This window comes from Armigeres subalbatus, chromosome 3, assembly GCF_024139115.2.
Source record: "Armigeres subalbatus isolate Guangzhou_Male chromosome 3, GZ_Asu_2, whole genome shotgun sequence".
Classification (NCBI taxonomy): Eukaryota; Metazoa; Arthropoda; class Insecta; order Diptera; family Culicidae; genus Armigeres; species Armigeres subalbatus.
The window spans coordinates 188,152,302-188,170,583 of record NC_085141.1 but is presented as its reverse complement, the minus strand read 5'-3'; the positions used below and the strand labels follow the sequence as shown (position 1 = coordinate 188,170,583).

Genomic DNA, 18,282 nt, shown 5'->3' with positions numbered 1-18,282 from the left:
TCATTTGGACTCATCTTTTTACTTTTCCCACCCATGGTGCTTCTATTTCTCGCGACAAGTTCAAACAAAACAAAAACATTATTTGATCTGTCATTGAATGTTGACAAAAATGTTGCTAGACATCACCAGAGTGTGCTAGTGTAACTACATGCGAATAAAACTATTATATTCGTGTTTCACTCGATTATTTTCTGAATAGACGAATACTTTTTGAGCGAGCGAAATTGACGAAATTTAGATATTCTCTACATACCAGAAAAAGTAATTGAAATTTCTATTTGTTTTTGAATAATAATCATGTGTTGATAAGTTTTCTATCAAATTTAGAAGACAGTTTTTTGATTTCACTTCTATCACGCCTAAGTTTTACATTTTACTAAAAAATATGCAGCTAGACGAATACTTTTTGGACCCACTGTAAATGGGAGGTATCGTATCAACAATTCTCGCTTCATTCGAAACGACTTACCTCACACGAGACGCAGAATAAGCACAAATAACTCTACACGCAAGAAAATTGACCCCTTAAATGTATGTGCAACGTCTCATACATTGCTGAAATTTTCATTCTCATTCATTTTATATGTTCCTCATACCTAGCATTCTTGTGACACATACTTTGTATACGTTGTGACCTTGAATAGAATGTCTCACTGAATGAGCCACTGAATTCACCGACCAACAGATCTGTTGTCACAGATTGTCACCAAGTCAAAAAATTGCGGATTAAGATTTTAGTTGCGGGTGCTGCTGTTGCAAACATTTTCCATGAGCGGAAAAATGCGCGAGTTGGTGTTATATTCTGAACCCAAAGTTAAAATTGGTAAGTAAATTAAATATTATCATTGAGCAAGGTCCGTAATATACAGCTGTTAACGCACAGGTGCTGAAGGAATCCATCGATAAAACCAGCTGTTGAAAAAGCATCACATCTGGAAATGAACCGAATCTATCGTCCGAATTGCGTACTTCTAAAAAGCGCATGTTTTTCTGATTTGCAAATCATACTCCTAAGCATAATCACCATTCAGTCGTGCAGGACTTAATCCCTGATGGAACGGACAGTGATGGTAACGGTAGAGTTCGACAGCACAAAAAAGCGCCGAATCAAAGGAAGCCCCGCTGATGGAATTTTGGTTTTTGTCGCTATCTTCGGGAACGAAAATCGTACTGCTTGACAACATCAAAATTGTACAATAACTTAATGTTTCCGTTAAATTAAAAAAAATCGTCTTGTGTTGATTGACCTTCTATATAGCGGAACTGTTCCGCTTTCCATCTCACTGAACATATATTCATCTCATCGCAAAACAGAGAAATACAGCACCAATCTTGTCGCTGCACAAAAACATCAAAAATAAATCAAATTCCTTTTCATTGCTTTGTTTTTGATGGGATGGAAATTGGAGCTATGAGATGAAGTGCCGAACCCCCTAGTAGCTTCTTTTTTTTAAAGATTAATGGAAAATAAACGTCATTGAATATGAAAATCCTGCGATTAAATTGATTTGATGCATGCATATATTTCATTTCTAGATTCTTTCAAAAGTATGTGCCATGTTTATGGATTCCATTTAATGCAATCATGAACCTGATGAAAATGAAGATTGGAGATAATCCATTGATTTCACACATACCTTTCATGAGTAAAACCCCATTGCAAAAATCCATGTGGGTGGTCACATGAATCGAATGGCCTTTTTTACTTGAGTGTATTATAGCATGATTTACGTGTAGATAATAATTACTGCCTCCAGAATTTTTGAGTTCCCGCATTTGAGCGTGTTGTCAAACTGCTGGACCAGTTGGAATGATTCGCCGAAATGTATGCTTCAAACATATCGCAATCGTTCTTTGGCCAATGAGGCAATTAATGTGCTCGAAAAATAAATTAGGCTATCTCTAATATATGCTCATATTTATGTTTTATTCCGCATCGGTACTTGTTCCGAAAAAAAGCACAAGAACCAATATTTTCACAAATGTTTTGGTAGTTTGATTTGATATTTTTTTTATTTTCATCTTCAAGCATGTTATAGGCGACTTTTCATGTAAAAATGATATTTTCCTGAGCATTCTGCAGTTAGTATAAAGTGACCAGACATCCCGGATTACGCGGGACAGTCCCGGATTTAGCCCACGTGTCCCGCATTGCTAGGCGTCCCGGAAAACGTCCCGCATTCCGCAATCAGTCTGTAAAGTCTTGGGACTTTATCTGTAAATCCCTAGGAAATGAACACCTCGAAAATATTAAAAAGATCCGAATAATCAGAAGAACTTGGAAAATTGAGTAGTTTACCGAGTCTACACGGAGACTGAAGGTTTGCATAATTTCGAGAATCTATAAAATTGCCGCAGGTATTGAAGAATCTAGGCGTTCTGTAGGATCAACGAAAATTGATTTGAATTGTCAGAGTTCTCAAAGCGCCTAAATCTTAGGAATCTGAAGCATTTGAATAACCATGGAGGTCTAGAGAATGTGGGAATATTAAGGATTTGTATGATCTACGGAATTGAAAATAGCTGCAGATATTGAGATCAATTTATCATGACAATCATCTGAGTCGGAAGGACCAGATGTAGCTCCATAAACTAAAAAAAAAGGATTTTGGATATGTGTAAAATCTGGCATCCTTGAATCCGCAAAGATCTTAAGGTGAGTTACGGCGGCGTCCAAAAATGGCAGCCACAATGGCCGTGCTATCTCTCACCTCGCGTTTTTGCTCGCACAAATGTGAATATTTAGGTGGTTAGCACATCTGGAAACCATTTTTTCATGTATGCTGCAAGTGAGCAAAAGTGAAAAACTACTTTTTGCTTTTGTCTGTCGTTTACTTTTCAAGTTATGTGCCCTCAAAAGTGCTATGTAGATTTGAAATTGGGCTCCAACGCGATTCACCTTAAAATCTTACATAAGAAAACGGGCAATACCCAGTAGACTAGTGAAGAATGTTTCGTTTATTAGAGAATTTTCACTTCTGGAGTGCGAATTGCACCCGCATTTGATAGCAATACACACAATACGTGTACAAAATACACTCAGACGACCGGGGCTATTAACCGCACGGCCACGTGGTCAAAATTGTAGAACATTTCTACTTTCAAAAATATTCAAAAAGTGTTTCTTTGAATTCAAGTAGTTCGCATCACACTGTTTATAGGTCATAAGTCATACTCTTGTATTAAGCATCAACTGCATTTACTCCTAAAATAACACTTATTTTAATAACTCTTGGTACAACTACCAGACTTTGTAGTGATCGTTAAACTTCACTTTTATTCATCTCTCTAGGGGAAATATAAATATAAGAATCTAGATGAACAATGATCAGACGCGTAATTTCAAAAAGCTTTACTTATGATTATGACCTGCTAATATTTGTCAAAACACCATAGAACAAAAATTGTGTTCCTTACTTCCAAAACCAATAGTGACTTTATAAAACCATCCACCATAGGAATGCCAAGAGATATCCAATTGGTTAGCTTCAAAAAGTAATTGTAATTGTAATTTATCAGCCTTCACCCTGGCCGACACCGTCCGCCCATCTACTCTTAAGTAAGGTGTAAAGACCTACCAAGCCTTCACCGTTAACATGTGCTAGACCGTATAGTACACCGGCTTCCAACCACAAGCAGGCGTTAGGCTTCACCAGTTCCATAAGTGTCGGATACATTAAAAGAAATCAGAGTTGACAGGAAACCCTAGCAGCACACACGTTCCACATAGGTTACTGCAACTTAAATGTGACCAGATTAAGTCACAATCAAGTTGCTGCAGCAATTTTTGCCCGAAATATTAGTAATATTGAATAATATTAGTAATGATCCAAATGACGTTCATGTTTACATTAAAACCGTTCCAGAGATGTGTTACATTTAGAACAAAATAAAATCAAACCAGCTTCTTGAAAACTATTTCACCCAATTCCACGCATCGTTTGTTTCTCTGTGATTTAAATATAAAATTGCTCGTCACATAACTGACCCCATAACTAGTAGAAACTTTTGTTATACTTCCTATTATCTTTATTAGCATTTCTCTCAATCTTATTCTATAGGGTTGAGGCAGGCATTTTCGTCTTCTCGTCATAGTTCAATAAAATCAATAAAGAAGACATTTTTCTGCAAAACTCATCCGTATTAAATCGTAAGCTCAGGAGAAACGTTCTGCTTAGCAGTTCTAGCAAACGGACGTTGCATTCGCTGGTTTAAGCCCCTACGACGATGGTCGGAATTACATGCCGTGTCCCTGCCAGATGGTTTGCCTAAACATCAACACTTATGTATTATGATTCGACGTAATCTCATCAATTAATAAATTTAATAAATCACGTGTGAAGTGTCTCTAATAAACAAACAAACAAACAACGTTTACTTTAGTTATCCAAACTTGATCCTAACTACCTCGAAACTGTTATTACTGTAGTAGTAACGCACCAAATTGGGGAATGTGCATGCAATGTAACGCAGGAGTTCAAACTTTCTTTTGCGTTATGTATGTAATCCTCTGAATCCCACTGAAAACAAACCTCCTAAAAATTGATGCGTGAAAAAATAATAGTTATCAGATTGCACAAGAATATATTTATATATTAAGTAGATCCGTTTAGTGTCAACCGGTGGACAGCTGTTCTGAACACTTAAAAAGTGCAACCAAAAATGAACCTAGCTGGTATTATATTAGAATATAAATTACATTTGGAAAAGGAAAAAAGTTGTTCGAGACTCCTCGGCAGATTTTTTTTATAAAATAAGCAGGAAATAAAAGAATAAAACCTATATTATCATGTAGAAATTTCAACGATGCTTTTTTGTAATAATGGGACACGCCGTGACTTTCTTCAAAATGCTTATTCAAAATGCATCTTGACCAGGACGGTGGATTTCTTTCGTACAATAAAACAAAACTCAATTGCAATTATGTGTGTCGTTTAGTCCTTCGCAATTTCAACAAACGTTTGAATTCGTGATATTTTTTAGCATTTTTTCCTACAAATCAATCAAATTATTCGTCGTACACTCACGTTTCAGTTGAAATGTTATCACGGCATAGCTATTATATGGCAATAATGACGAATGAATGTGATTGGCATGCATAATCTGTATTCAACCTAAAACGTTGAGCAGTGTTACTCGTCTTTGGAATACGCAAAGTTCGATTTGATGACTTAAAACGTAGGTTTTATGATATGTTTCGATGAGTACAACTTAGAGGAGTACCAATAAATAATGGAGCCAGATTTTTTTTTCTAGTGAAATAGGTGAAACGTATGCCGTTCATCAAATGTTTCCAAATGTTATGGGTCCTCAATGTGAATGATGCACGACGAACAAACTGACGTTACTTCTCATTGGCGCATTATACTGGTAGCAATACTAGCTTTTTCAGAATTAGTTAGAGCGGCTACTAGTGAAGTGAATTGGTAGAGTTCTCCAATAACTTGTTAATCTAATATCGAAAAAAAATACAACAATTGAAAAAAGAATGCTTACTTATGAAGCATTATTCTTGCTGCTCATTCACTTTGCTTTCCTAATGACTCATTGTTCTTGTCGACTCTCTTGAAAAAGGATAAAACAACTCCTACAGATTTACCTCTCTTGTATACCCTATCGTTGAGTAATTTTAAAACGCATCCTCATTCCATTTATACACACACTCTTCCTATGTACACCTAGAACCAATTAATACTCTTGTTTCACATATTATCAGTTTTTGCTATCTTGTTTTAATGTAAACATTGGCTTCAGATTTGGATAATTTACGTTACCTAGCGTTGCATATCTACTACGTCCTTAATAATTCGGTCAATATTTTGTAGCTGTGTCAAAACTGAACAATCGTAAAAATATATAACGCATACAAAAATTACACACAGTAGAATCACACGTCGCTCTTAGTTTTACTAGCAATTTGTTTTGGTTGATCCTAATTAATTATATACTCTGATTGGTATCTTCACAGACAACTTTATCCATTATATGACACTGTTTTGTTAATTTTGTCTCTTGTTTCAATTAAATATAACATAATCAAAACATGTTCGTCCTATATCATAAATATACAATTGTAAGCACAAGCGCGCAAAAACTCTTGTTTTCTTTTGTGTGAGATGATCACGTGTTTAGTGTACGGTACTCAAAGTACGCAGCCGGTTACAGTACGGACTCCATCTGACTAATTTCTTTGCTGTTGCCGTTGGCTGGTTTCTGCCGTTCATCGTTGTTGATTGTTGAGGTGATACTGGAAGTGATTGGTGGTTGTTCCGTGGATGGACTCGGTGCAGTTTGGACAATCTTTGGTACAATTGTGATGGGCTGGTCGTCGTCTGCCAGGTCCTCCGAAGGTTCCTCGTCGATTGGGGTCAGCACCTCGACGTGCACTGGTGCTTCCTCCTGTTTGCGGAATCTGCAGACGGGTATAACAGATAGAAAGAGAAATTTTGGATGCAATTTTCATTAGCAAGCTTCATCGTATATTAGCTATACTTCAAATTATCTTCGAAATTATATGCATTCAGCTGAAACACGTCTGAAGCACGACAATCTGTGAGGCGCCCTTAGATGCAAGGAGGTTTCGAATAAAATCGTCAGTCTCATTGAAGTGCAGTATGATTATTTTTTTATAAACAGGGTAAGGTTTACGAGGTTTACATACCCAATGGTAAGAGTCCTGCAGAACTGACCCCATCCACTTAGTCGCTGGATTGAAACAAGAATGTAGTCTACCTCTTCCCATTGCTGTAACTATAGGGGGGCTATTCCCCTATTCAGTGGCGTAGCCACGGGGGTGGTTTTGGGCATAAAACCCCCCCCCAGAGACAAAATTTTTAGAAGAAATTTTTTTTTTCGAAAAAAAAAATGTTCAGAAAACCCCCCCCAGACCAATTTTCTGGCTACGCCACTGCCCCTATTTAAATGTTTTTTTATTGTATTTCATAATCTACTATAGTATTACGAAAGAAAAAAACATGTATATGTAGGGGAACTGTTCCATTTTCCATCTCACTGAACATATATTCATCTCATCGCGAAACAAAGAAATACGGCACCAATTTCGTCGCTTCTTTTTGCTAACATGCGTGCTTACTGCTGAAAAAATCACAAAAATAATAAACAAACCAAATACCTTTTCATTGCTTTGTTTTTCGTGAGACCAATATCGGAGCTATGAGATGAAGTCCAGGAGCAGTAACCCTATTTGCAAGGACGGAAATCTTCGTTTTACTATCAGTTGCATCGATGCTCAGTAGGCAGCTTCATCATTGATTCGTGTTTGTTTTGATCAGACGCTCGGCAATGCAGGCACGAACATCTCGCAGCATGCTGTCAAACTTCCATACCAAATTTACCACCCGATCCTCAATAGAGGCATTCCACGGGGGCATGTCAGTCGATCCTGAGCGACCATTTCGAAAATATTTGAAACTCTGCACAGTTTTTCAATTTCATCTAAATCGTCATTTTCGATATCAAATCTTCATATTGAGTCACGACTAACTTTTCAAAAGGTGTATGTGAAAATGGTTCAAAAATATTTAAAAAGCTGCACAGCAAAAACGGAATGTTCGATTGTTATGATTTTTTCAGCAAAGTTAGACAACTAAATGGTGATTCTTAAAAAAAATGTGCACAGTAAAAAAAAAATTTTTTTTGCCTTTAAAAATATCATTTTTGTCACAAAAACTCAAATATCTCAGAACCCTATCTTTTTTCGAACGTAATTTTTTTAGGGAAAACGGTCCATTATATTAGCTATCTACCATAAAAATTTGGTGATGGTAAACTAATAAACAAAAAAGTTATGACATTTCAAACATTTCACAATTTTCACATTTAGTAAAAAATTTTTCTGTGTAAGTTATTTCGAGAATTGCAGTTTGATGCAGATTTTATTGTTAAGGGACGTGATTTAAACAAGTTGTTTTCATGATATTTTGATTTAATTATTCATAGCATCTATAAGAAACTTAGACACGATCCAGTGTTGTGATCAAAAGTATTGATAGTGTCATAATTTTCATTGCACGTGACTGGCGAAAAATTCTTTTAATAGTGTTGAAACCTGTTGATAATAACGTTGATAGAAACATATCAGAAATGTTATTTTTAAGACAAAAGCTGCAAAATCAAAGATTTATATACACGTGTACGTCTATAGTTTACCTGCAAAAATATACCTCTTAGAGAATAGACTTTATGATCGGGAGGAAACGGGTATCTTCAACAACAACAAATGCATGATAGGTACATACCATGACAATGCTCACGAAAAAGCAAAAAATTACTACTACTAAGGTTGTTAAAGATCTTATAGTAATTTTTTCTTCAGTCAAGCAAATGACACCAAACTAGGTAAAAACTTAAAAGTGATTTTGTTTATTGAAATATTACGAACAACATGAGTAGCCGCTTTCTCAACTGTTGTAGGCCGTTTGATGGAAAAAGTGTTCAAAAGAGTTACGAAATCTCACCGAAAGCACCATAGATAAACTGAAAGCGACTGGTTATGCTCCAATGTCCACATTGAATACAAATTTACGCATTTGCACGTCCTGCCGTCTAAACGTTGACAAAAGAGCAATCTGTATATCATCGGTTGAGCAGAGCGCAGGAAGTTCGAAAACGACAGCAACTGAGGAATTGCCAGATGTATCGACAACAACTGAGGAATTACCAGAAGTATTAAGTGCTGAGAGCCTTGCCACCGTACCATCAGCGAAATCTGTTTCAACAAATCAATCGGAAGATGAGTGTATCCAAAAGGTCAACATCGAACGCTTTAACGAGGGCATAGCTGGGATAAAAGTGACTCTGATTAAATGGAGTAAGATGGACTACGTTTATTACCCGGAGAAAATACCGTGAAATAAACGAAGCTGTACGAAGAAACCTCTTCAAATTAGGACCTGATGATGTGGAAAATACAGACTACGATGAGGTAATTATAAATATGAAGGAAAGGTTCTCGAATGCAGCCACGACAAGGAAAGAAAATTATTGATTTTGTCGATGCTGCCAAGTTCGTGGTCTATTCAGGATGCCATTGATGAGTTCAAAACCAATAGAAATACAGTAAAAGAGGCAAAACAATTGAAGAATAACTGTCTTTCAACCAAAAATACTAGGTCTAGTACTGCATTAACAGATGAGACAAAAGAAATAGTAGTTCAATATTTTGAAGATGATGAAGTAAGTCGAGCTATGCCTGGTCAAAAAGATTATGTATCAGTAAAAAGATGGAAAGCGTCAAGCAATCCAAAAACGATTAATGATGACGACTTTGAAAGAAGCGTACACACGCTTCAAGGAAATTCACGATAATATTAAAATAGGTTTTTACTCATTTGCAAGCCTTCGGCCAAGGCAATGTAAGCTTCTTTCCAATTCAGGAACACATAATGTGTGTGTGTGCACAACCCATGAGAATTTTAATCTTATTTTACATAGTTTGAAAAGAATCAATTTAACAAAGGATATTAAAATGTTAACTGGTAGTCGTTTGTGTGAAAATACAACATCAAATTGCTATCTACGATCTTGTTCGGATTGTCCAGATTCTTCATCATTGGAAAATACTTTATTCGCTGAGTTTGAAGAAAAATATATTGATCAGTTATCATTTGAGCAATGGGTGACCACGGATAGGTGTGACATAGAAACTATTGTAAAACCTGTAGATGAGTTTGTGTCATATTTTTGCTTGAAATTAGAAAGTTTAATCCCTCACGATTTCATTAAAACAGAACAATCCAGCTTTTAAAAAATACGAAAATACATTACAAAATGGTGAATTTTAGTCATTTGTGATTTTTCTGAAAATTACAGCTTTGTATTGCAAGATGAAGTGCAGTCCCATCACTGGAACGTACAACAAGCTACAATTCATCCATTCGTTATTTATTTTAATGGAAGTACGCAAATTGAACACTTAAGTTTTATTATAATTTCCGAAGATTTAAGACACGATTCAGTATCCGTAAACTTGTTCATTGAAAAATGATTAACTTTTTACGCGTTGATAAGCATAAAGAAGTCAAAAAGATATATTTCATGTCTGATGGAGCAGCGTCGCAGTACAAAAATCGTAAGAATTTTTCGAGCCTATGTCAATTTAAATCAATGTACGGAATTGATGCAGAATGGCATTTTTTGCTACATCACATGGCAAAGGTCCTTGTGATGCTATTGGAGGAACAATAAAGCGCATGGCCACAAGAGCAAGTTTAGCCAAAGAACGTGAGCATCCAATTAAAACTGCGAAAGAACTTTTGATTGGGCAAATCGTAGAAAAGAAAAAGATTTAACCAAATTATCATTTTGTTTTACTACTACTGAAGAGTACGAAATAAAGGCTTCAGAGCTCAGCGAGCAATTTAATAACGCGAAAACGATCCAAGGAACCCAAAATTTCACTGTTTCATTCCATTGTCGGAAAATATAATTAAAGCAAAACTATACTCAAACTGTGCTGATAATAATTCAAAAGTGTTCGATATTTTAAAAAATTTGAATAAAAATAAATAAAAATAAGTATTAATAAACTGTTTTCATGATATCATAACCCATACCAAAATTCAAACCCAAAACTCTTAGAGTTTCTATAACAACATTGTGTAACTGCCACATTTAATTTAATACTTAGGATAATATTAATTCATTTTTATTTATTTATACATATAATATTTATACATATAATATACATAATATCGATGAATACATAAATATGGAATATCATACAAACAACTTGTTTAACTCACGCAAGGCCCTTAACAATAAAATCAGCATCAAACTGCGATTCTTGAAAAAAATACACGGAAATTTTTTTTGTTTACTATATGTGAAAATTGTGAAATGTTTGAAATGTCATAACTTTTTTGTTTATTAGTTTACCATCACCAAATTTTTATGGTAGATAGCTAATATAATGGACCGTTTTCCCTAAAAAATTACGTTCGAAAAAGATAGGGTTTTGAGATATTTGAGTTTTTGTGACAAAATGATATTTTTAAAGGCAAAAATTTTTTTTTACTGTGCACATTTTCTTAAGAATCACCATTTAGTTGTCTAACTTTGCTGAAAAATCATAACAATCGAACATTCCGTTTTGCTGTGCAGCTTTTTAAATATTTTTGAACCATTTTCACATACACCCTTTTGAAAAGTTAGTCGTGACTCAATATGAAGATTTGATATCGAAAAATGACGATTTAGATGAAATTGAAAAACTGTGCAAAGTTTCAACTCAATAGAAAATCATGAATTAAAAATTTTCTTAAATTTTGATGCTGTTGCTTGGAATCGCTCAATAGCCGATTGATAATCGAGCGTAAAAAACGAATATCTACCGGGACTGAAATGAATATTTTGAATTGCGGTTGATTTGCACCGATAAATGATGATTATTTCACTTTATATACTAAACAGATGCATATATTTTATTAATCTGACTTCAAAATGTTGAATCCATGCACCGCAGTGTGAAATGATATTCATATTTTGAAATTTCAAATTGAATATCAATGTGCCAAGCTGAAGATTCATTTTGACACCGCACAAAACAACGCTGACACCGAGAGTCGACGCTTGCTGCTGTTCGTGTACATGCCGTCCTATTCATTCGCACATTCAAATTAGGGAAGGACTAGCAACTTGATTGTGTGTTGGATGTCAGCTGTTTGAGTGTAGTTGAAATGACTTTTTCTGTCCCTGTGTATTTGTACTAGTCTACGTCAGTTGACGAAATAAATAAATAAATTCCTGTTACGCGGGGATATAGATACTGTGAAGGAGTGCGTAACAGTGTAAATCTGGAGATCTGCGTTATTTGGCATAACGTCGTCTTGTATAAGGTCATTTGGTATAAAGGTCATTTGGCAAAACGGTTATTTGGCACAACGGGCACATGGCATAACTTTGAACTGCAACAAAAGAGTGGGTCATTTGGCATAAGTGGCAAGTTTAGAATGATGGAAGGCATTTTCTGGAAGAACGGGCAAACGAAACGGCAGTACTGCTCCCGAGGAAGGGATTGCATTCATCATTGACTTATTCTTGGCAAATGGCAAATGGATTCCAAAAAAGGAATCTCAATTCCCGTTGCTTGATGCCGGACACACACCAATTTGTGAAGAAGGGGTCAAATCCAACAGCCTCAATCCGGGCAATCGCCTAATTTCAAAGAAGGAATCATATCCACCATTGCCTTAATCCGGTCAACTGCTTATTTTCAAGAAAAGATTCACATCCTCCACAGTCATAATCTGGGCAAACGCCTACTTTTAAAGGAGGGACCATTATTGCATTAACCCGGGAAAAGGCACCCCGATGGATGCCTTGTTTTTGAAGAATAAAACACAATAACCATTGATTTTTGCAGGGCAAACCATGAATCCAATGGATTATCATTACTTCATACTCGGCCGATGCATACCTTTCTACGAGATATAAGATATAAGATATATAACACCGACCGATGTCACCATTCCGGGTTTTTCAGCACCACTTAGTCTAGCAACTAATGTAGTGAAAACAAAAAAAAAACATTTTCAAATATTCGTTATGCCAAATGACCCTCACTTTCGATGCTGTTCACAATTATGCCAAATGACTTTATGTCAAACAAGACAATTTTTGGAAGAACGGACAAACAAAACGGCAGATCTACTTCCTAGGAAGGGATCACATCCATCATTGACTTATTCCAAGCAAACGCATACTTTCAACAAAAAAAAAACAATTCCCGTTGCCTGATGCCGGGCAAACGCCTACTTCTAAACACGGATCACATCCACTATTGCCTTAACTCGGGCAAACACTTACTTTTAAAGAAGAGATCACTTTCACCATTGTATTAATCCGAGCAAACACCTACTTTTAAAGAAGGGATCGCATCCACCATTGCCTCATCTGCCTAACTCAGATTTTGCTGTTTCCGTCTCCATTCCACTGCATTGCGTAGGGAGATTTAGAAGAATTAATTTGTTTTTAATAAAACACGTGGTGAAACTGAAGTTCCTAAAAATGCATTTCGTGTTGCATTAATCAAAAAGCTTTCCAAAAAGGAAACTTCCTCTTCAAGAACAGAGGAAAAATATTCGCCGACGGAATCGGCCCCGCTCAGTCCACCGGCCATCTACTTTAGTATTCCACCGGTACTTCAGTATTTTGACTGAACAAGATTCTTACCGTCTAAACCGGCTTTCCACTGAAATCGGCCCCAACAGGTACTCCGGTTCTCCGCCGTCCGAACCGTCCCGCACTTTACCATTCGAATAGGCCCACCGCGATAGTCCATCAGCCGAACCCTGCGGCACTCTGCCATCCGTATAGGCTTGCCAAAACATTCGACAGTTCACCGTCGTATATCGTATCGACCGCCATTTCCGGCATCTCAACGACCGAATCGAAAATGGCCTCATTGACTCTCGCCGCGAATCTGTATTGCTAGCCAACGACCCAAGTCAGCAAGTCAACAGCATAAGCGTAAGTACTCCATTATAAACATTTATTACAGTTTCTCTCAGAGCGAACAAGAAATGTAAAATGAGAGGCTAGCAAAGATTATCTAAACCGACGCATTCCTTAGGTTTTTCCTTTGTTCCTTTGTTGATTGATCCTTTACCTTGGGTGAAAAATACCTAGACGGTAGACATTAGGTGGTACCCTGGAAAGATCATGTTAGAGTTCAACGATATTATTGGATAAGACGACCCATTCCCATACAATTTAACCCGTCGGACCGGCCGAGAGGTTACAGTCTCCGCTACCGTGGCATCTAATTACCTTGGAAGACCTGAATGACTTCGATTTGCCTGATGATGTTGTTCTACTAGCGCAACGCCGTTCTAATATGCAGAGCAAGCTGAACAACCTGGCCGAACGCTCATGTACTGCGGGTTCTACCATCAACGTCAACAAGACCAAATCGTTGGATAGCAATATGAACAACCTCTAAAACAACCGGTAGATAGGCAAGCAGTGGAAAATGTTGAAAACTTTCCATATTTTAGCAATAAGTCATCGTCGGAACAGGAACCAAGATTTACATAGGAGCACAGACTAAGAAGGCTATAGCTGGTTTTGTGTGTTTATGAAACATACGGAAATACAATCAGATTAGTCAATGCACCATTTTCGAAAATACTCATCTTTTAAGTGAAATATGTGTTGCTATATGCCAATGAGACATGGTGTGTATCAGAAAAGATCACACAGAAGCGAAAAGTATTCATCAAACCACGTCTGAAGGCCTCATAATTGGACCTCGAATGCTGAGCACAATCGTCTACGCCATTAAGATCAGATATCAACAGAACTACAAGAGCGTAAATGGAGGTGGGTCGGCTATACATTACGAAACAAAATCTGCAAACAAGTGCTGGACCTCGCAGCAGATGCAGACCCAGGGGCTCATGACGACAGAGCCTCAAGAAAGAAGTAAAGGAAGTCTATAGAAATCTCACCTGGGCCCAGATCAAAACTAGCGAGCTATGGTTTATTTTGTTATGGTTTAAATTTCTATATCAAGGGTTAATTTAAGAATATGCACCGATAACAAACCCATCTGATTTTACGCGCAGGAAAAATCAACTGAGGCACTTGCCGAATGTTGTCAAATGACTGAAACAGTTGTGAATTTATGCCCAGAGGTGACCCAGCCATGGACAGAAAGCCACTTAAATAAAGACAATAATAATAGTTGTAAATTTCTCTAAAACCATGGTTAATATTACTTAATTATCATAGTAGTCTACAAAATAGTAATTTCTACTACGGATTTTTTTTCTGTATAGAGATGGTAGTGACCCTAGACCCATATGGGTGAGCTAGTGTGATGATTTTCATGGCTTTCGTGCACATACATGGGTTTCCAAGTCTGCTATGAAAAGTTAGGGGAGTAAAATGTAGCTTTTTTGTAAATATTTGCATTCTACGAAATCGATACAAAAAAATCTTGGGGTTTGCATAGTATAGCATAGTTAGCGTTTGTATAGCATAGCATAGTAGCACACTTGTCACATATCAGTCACTGTAACTCATATGCGACCAAATTCAGTCACATTGGAACTGCTGCAACCAAATCGATCTGAACTGTGTTACTTGGATACGGTGTACTTCGTAGTTTGGACACTAGTGATACTCATGTTTTTCTTTTGAAATGCTTATTCAGATTGCTATCCGAAATCAACGTGGGTGTGATCCTTGATTTCAATCTAGGATAAAAATCATAAAAGCATGAGGATTACTACTCCTGGCCACACCCATCTTCACCGTAACTTGGGAGGGAAAGGAAGTGTTGATGTAGTACTTACTTAACGAGAGGCCCCCGGCTCAGCGACCCCCTCATAAGTACCACGGAGTTGGATATTGGGGAAGGTATTCGTTGGGTCAGGATTTGCCTGTAGCTGACAATGTGACCGTGGTAGATCGTACACCGTAGATAAAACAAAACCTTGGGGTTTGCCACCCTAATGACAAACATTTCTGTATAATTTATAACCCTCAAGACAACTTCAAAAAAGTCGTTGATATGGCATTTTTTTTTAATTTCTACTTACCTTTTGAAAGCCGGTGCAGAAAAACTAAATATCGCAGACAGACCAAACAGACCACCGGCAACGAAAAACGGAATTGAGTACGTTTGTGTCGCATCATATATGGCGCCAGCCAGTGGTGACCCAACGATTGCGGCAGCTCCCCTGAACAAGATCAACAAACCAAATGCATTCGTCAGCTTATCCAGACCCAATAGATCCACCAAAATAATTGACGTCAGCGAGATGTAGCCAGCTGAAATTAAATGTATAAAAGGATGACGGTGTTATTATAGCTGATTCGGAGAATATCAACAAAAATCTTCTTAACATACCAACTGCGATTCCAAATGCGATTGCCATTGCCACATATGCGTAATAGCTATGGCAAAAAGGTGTTAACGATACGGCGAACGTGGAGATCACAAGGCAAATATTGTTCATGAACAAGGCGTCCACTTTAGGAAAATCCGCAACGTAGCCACACAATATCCTAGCAAAGGTGTTGGTTATACCAATGATCGAAATCAGGAAAGTGGCTTTGCCTTCTTCAATCCCCTGTTAAATAGAATAAGATGTTAGTTTCGAATTCATAAAATGGGCAATATCATGGGCTTGTCATACATCCATAACCGCAGCGTCTACCAAGTATACGAAGGGAACGTACAGTCCAGCCATGCCGAAAATATTCGAAATAGCAATCATCATGAACACGGGATCTCGTAGCAAACTCACGTCCATCATCGCCCCAATCGCGTTCTTAAAAGATTCTGGAAGCACCAGACACGGGCACAAGTCATATTCTGTAATAAATGGACCGTTCATTAATAACACAGCCAACCGTTAATTCCAGACAAATCCGAAACTCACGTTCCGATCCCTTTTCTAGGTCATCACGAGCCACGTCACTTCTGTGGTCACGTTCGAATTTGGTCAACGACACGACGGAGTTGCGATAGTTGGTGAGCGACTTTTGCGATTGGAATTCCTTCAGATTGGTAACGGAACCGGAGTAGAAGATGTCCTTACGGGACATTGGGCGTACCATTTGGGGGCGATCCTTCAGGGAGGCTTTCGAGGCGTACATGGCACTTTCATCCTAAAATATGGGAACGTCGATTGGGGAATAGAGGGTAATTAGGTAACATGTCGTGTATTCGGTGGCATGCAATGAAAACAACTACAAACCAGTGCAAAGTTAGTAATTATGAAACCAGTAAATGAGATGCACTAAATCTACTCATTGAATGTTTGTAAATGAAGTAAACGTATGCTCTATGAAATGACTGTTTTCAATATTCGATTCGGTATTTCGGTACTCTAATTCCCATCAAAATGTATTAGTACGAAACATTCATTTTCTACATGTGAGTGGCAAAAGCACACCGTGTTATTATTGGGCCTCATTTACTCGCACTATCTACAGCACCAAAATAAAATGAAAATCCCACATATTTATAAGGCTCGAGAGAAACAGCTGTTCTTATTCCTGATTATGTTATTATGATTACAAAACCATGTAATGGTGAGTTTTTTTTGGTGAGACGAATTTCCTAGGCAAATTATTCGTGACTTCCTAGGGAAATTCCTTGGAATTTCGTCCGAAAATTCTTAGTTATTAACTCTGAAAGTTCCTCGAGACTTCCACGGACAATTCTTCGGATTCTACGGAAGTTTCTTCGCAAACAAGAATCATTTACCTTGCATGCTCTGATATTTCCGAGAATATTATGATATTTTTGTCATCAGATTTAGATTCTCGAACATTTCCAAAAAGCACGACAGCATAAAACCGAAATTTGCTGTACAGATAATGCAAAATAACGGCATGAAAAGTTAGCAACAAAATTGTCTTCTTTTTTGTCGCTGACAAAATATTTCGGAACTTTGTCATTATTATTTCCGACAAAAACATAGATTTGTCGTTGGTTCTCTTTTGTCGCTTGTTTCACATGTGCATCCAAGAAAAATTGATTCCCTGGTATTGCATTAATGAAACTTCAAACAATGTACAGTATGTTTAAACGATTGTTTTTTGTCATTTTAATAGACCTCCAAAACTTTTAACTACTTTGGACGTAATTTGACGCCCGCCTTATTTGAAAATTGTATGGAAATTTGCTATGAAAATCACCATTTTTGCGAAAGATCTTCTCGTGAGATGGCCCATAAACTATTTCAACATAATCATTGCGTTAACTTCATAGAATACTTCTTAAGCTGAAAGCCAGTTGTTGTTGCGAAGCAATCTGACTTTTGCAAGCAAAGTTATAAAGAAAACAAAAATGCTCATTATTGATATTGATGCTATTCTTTTACGGGTTAAATTGAAATTCCCACAATTAAGTATTTCCGTAATAACAAAGACGATCTGATTCCTTGCTAAATTTTCTATGTTGGCAATGTATTCATATATTTTTATTGCTTATTAGGCAACATTGCGTAACGTTTTTTTTTTTAAGTTACTGTTTTCATAGTAATTTTCATACAAATTTCAAACTGCATGTGCTCAGTTAACTTACAACCAAATGAATTAAAAATTTAAGGTGATTATTTTAATATCAAATATCATCGTTTAAGCATAGGGGCGCGAAAAAGTCAAAATTTGAATCACTCTACTGTGCATATTTGTGGTTTCTCAGCCAATCATCCCTTCTCGGCCGATGTCCAGCAACATACTTTCCATGATCTTCGGCAGGCAGTTGAGTATAGATATTCCTCTATAGTTTTGGACATTATGTAC

The 18,282-nt window shown here is 36.9% G+C and overlaps 1 protein-coding gene across 12 annotated transcripts in view; it reads right to left on the bottom strand.

Annotated features, from left to right (window-relative positions):
* Positions 1 to 4,915: 4,915 nt before the first annotated feature.
* LOC134225636 (monocarboxylate transporter 14) overlaps positions 4,916 to 18,282 on the bottom strand; it is a 109,005-nt gene continuing 95,638 nt past the window's right edge. For all 12 annotated transcript variants that reach the window (XM_062705876.1, XM_062705878.1, XM_062705875.1 and 9 more), the window contains 5 exons: positions 16,410 to 16,638; positions 16,164 to 16,342; positions 15,875 to 16,097; positions 15,564 to 15,795; positions 4,916 to 6,412 (listed from right to left, as the gene is read on the bottom strand). In XM_062705876.1, the coding sequence (XP_062561860.1) occupies positions 6,160 to 6,412; positions 15,564 to 15,795; positions 15,875 to 16,097; positions 16,164 to 16,342; positions 16,410 to 16,638 (1,116 nt within the window). In that variant the 3' untranslated portion in view covers positions 4,916 to 6,159. The remainder of the gene's footprint in view (positions 6,413 to 15,563; positions 15,796 to 15,874; positions 16,098 to 16,163; positions 16,343 to 16,409; positions 16,639 to 18,282) is intronic.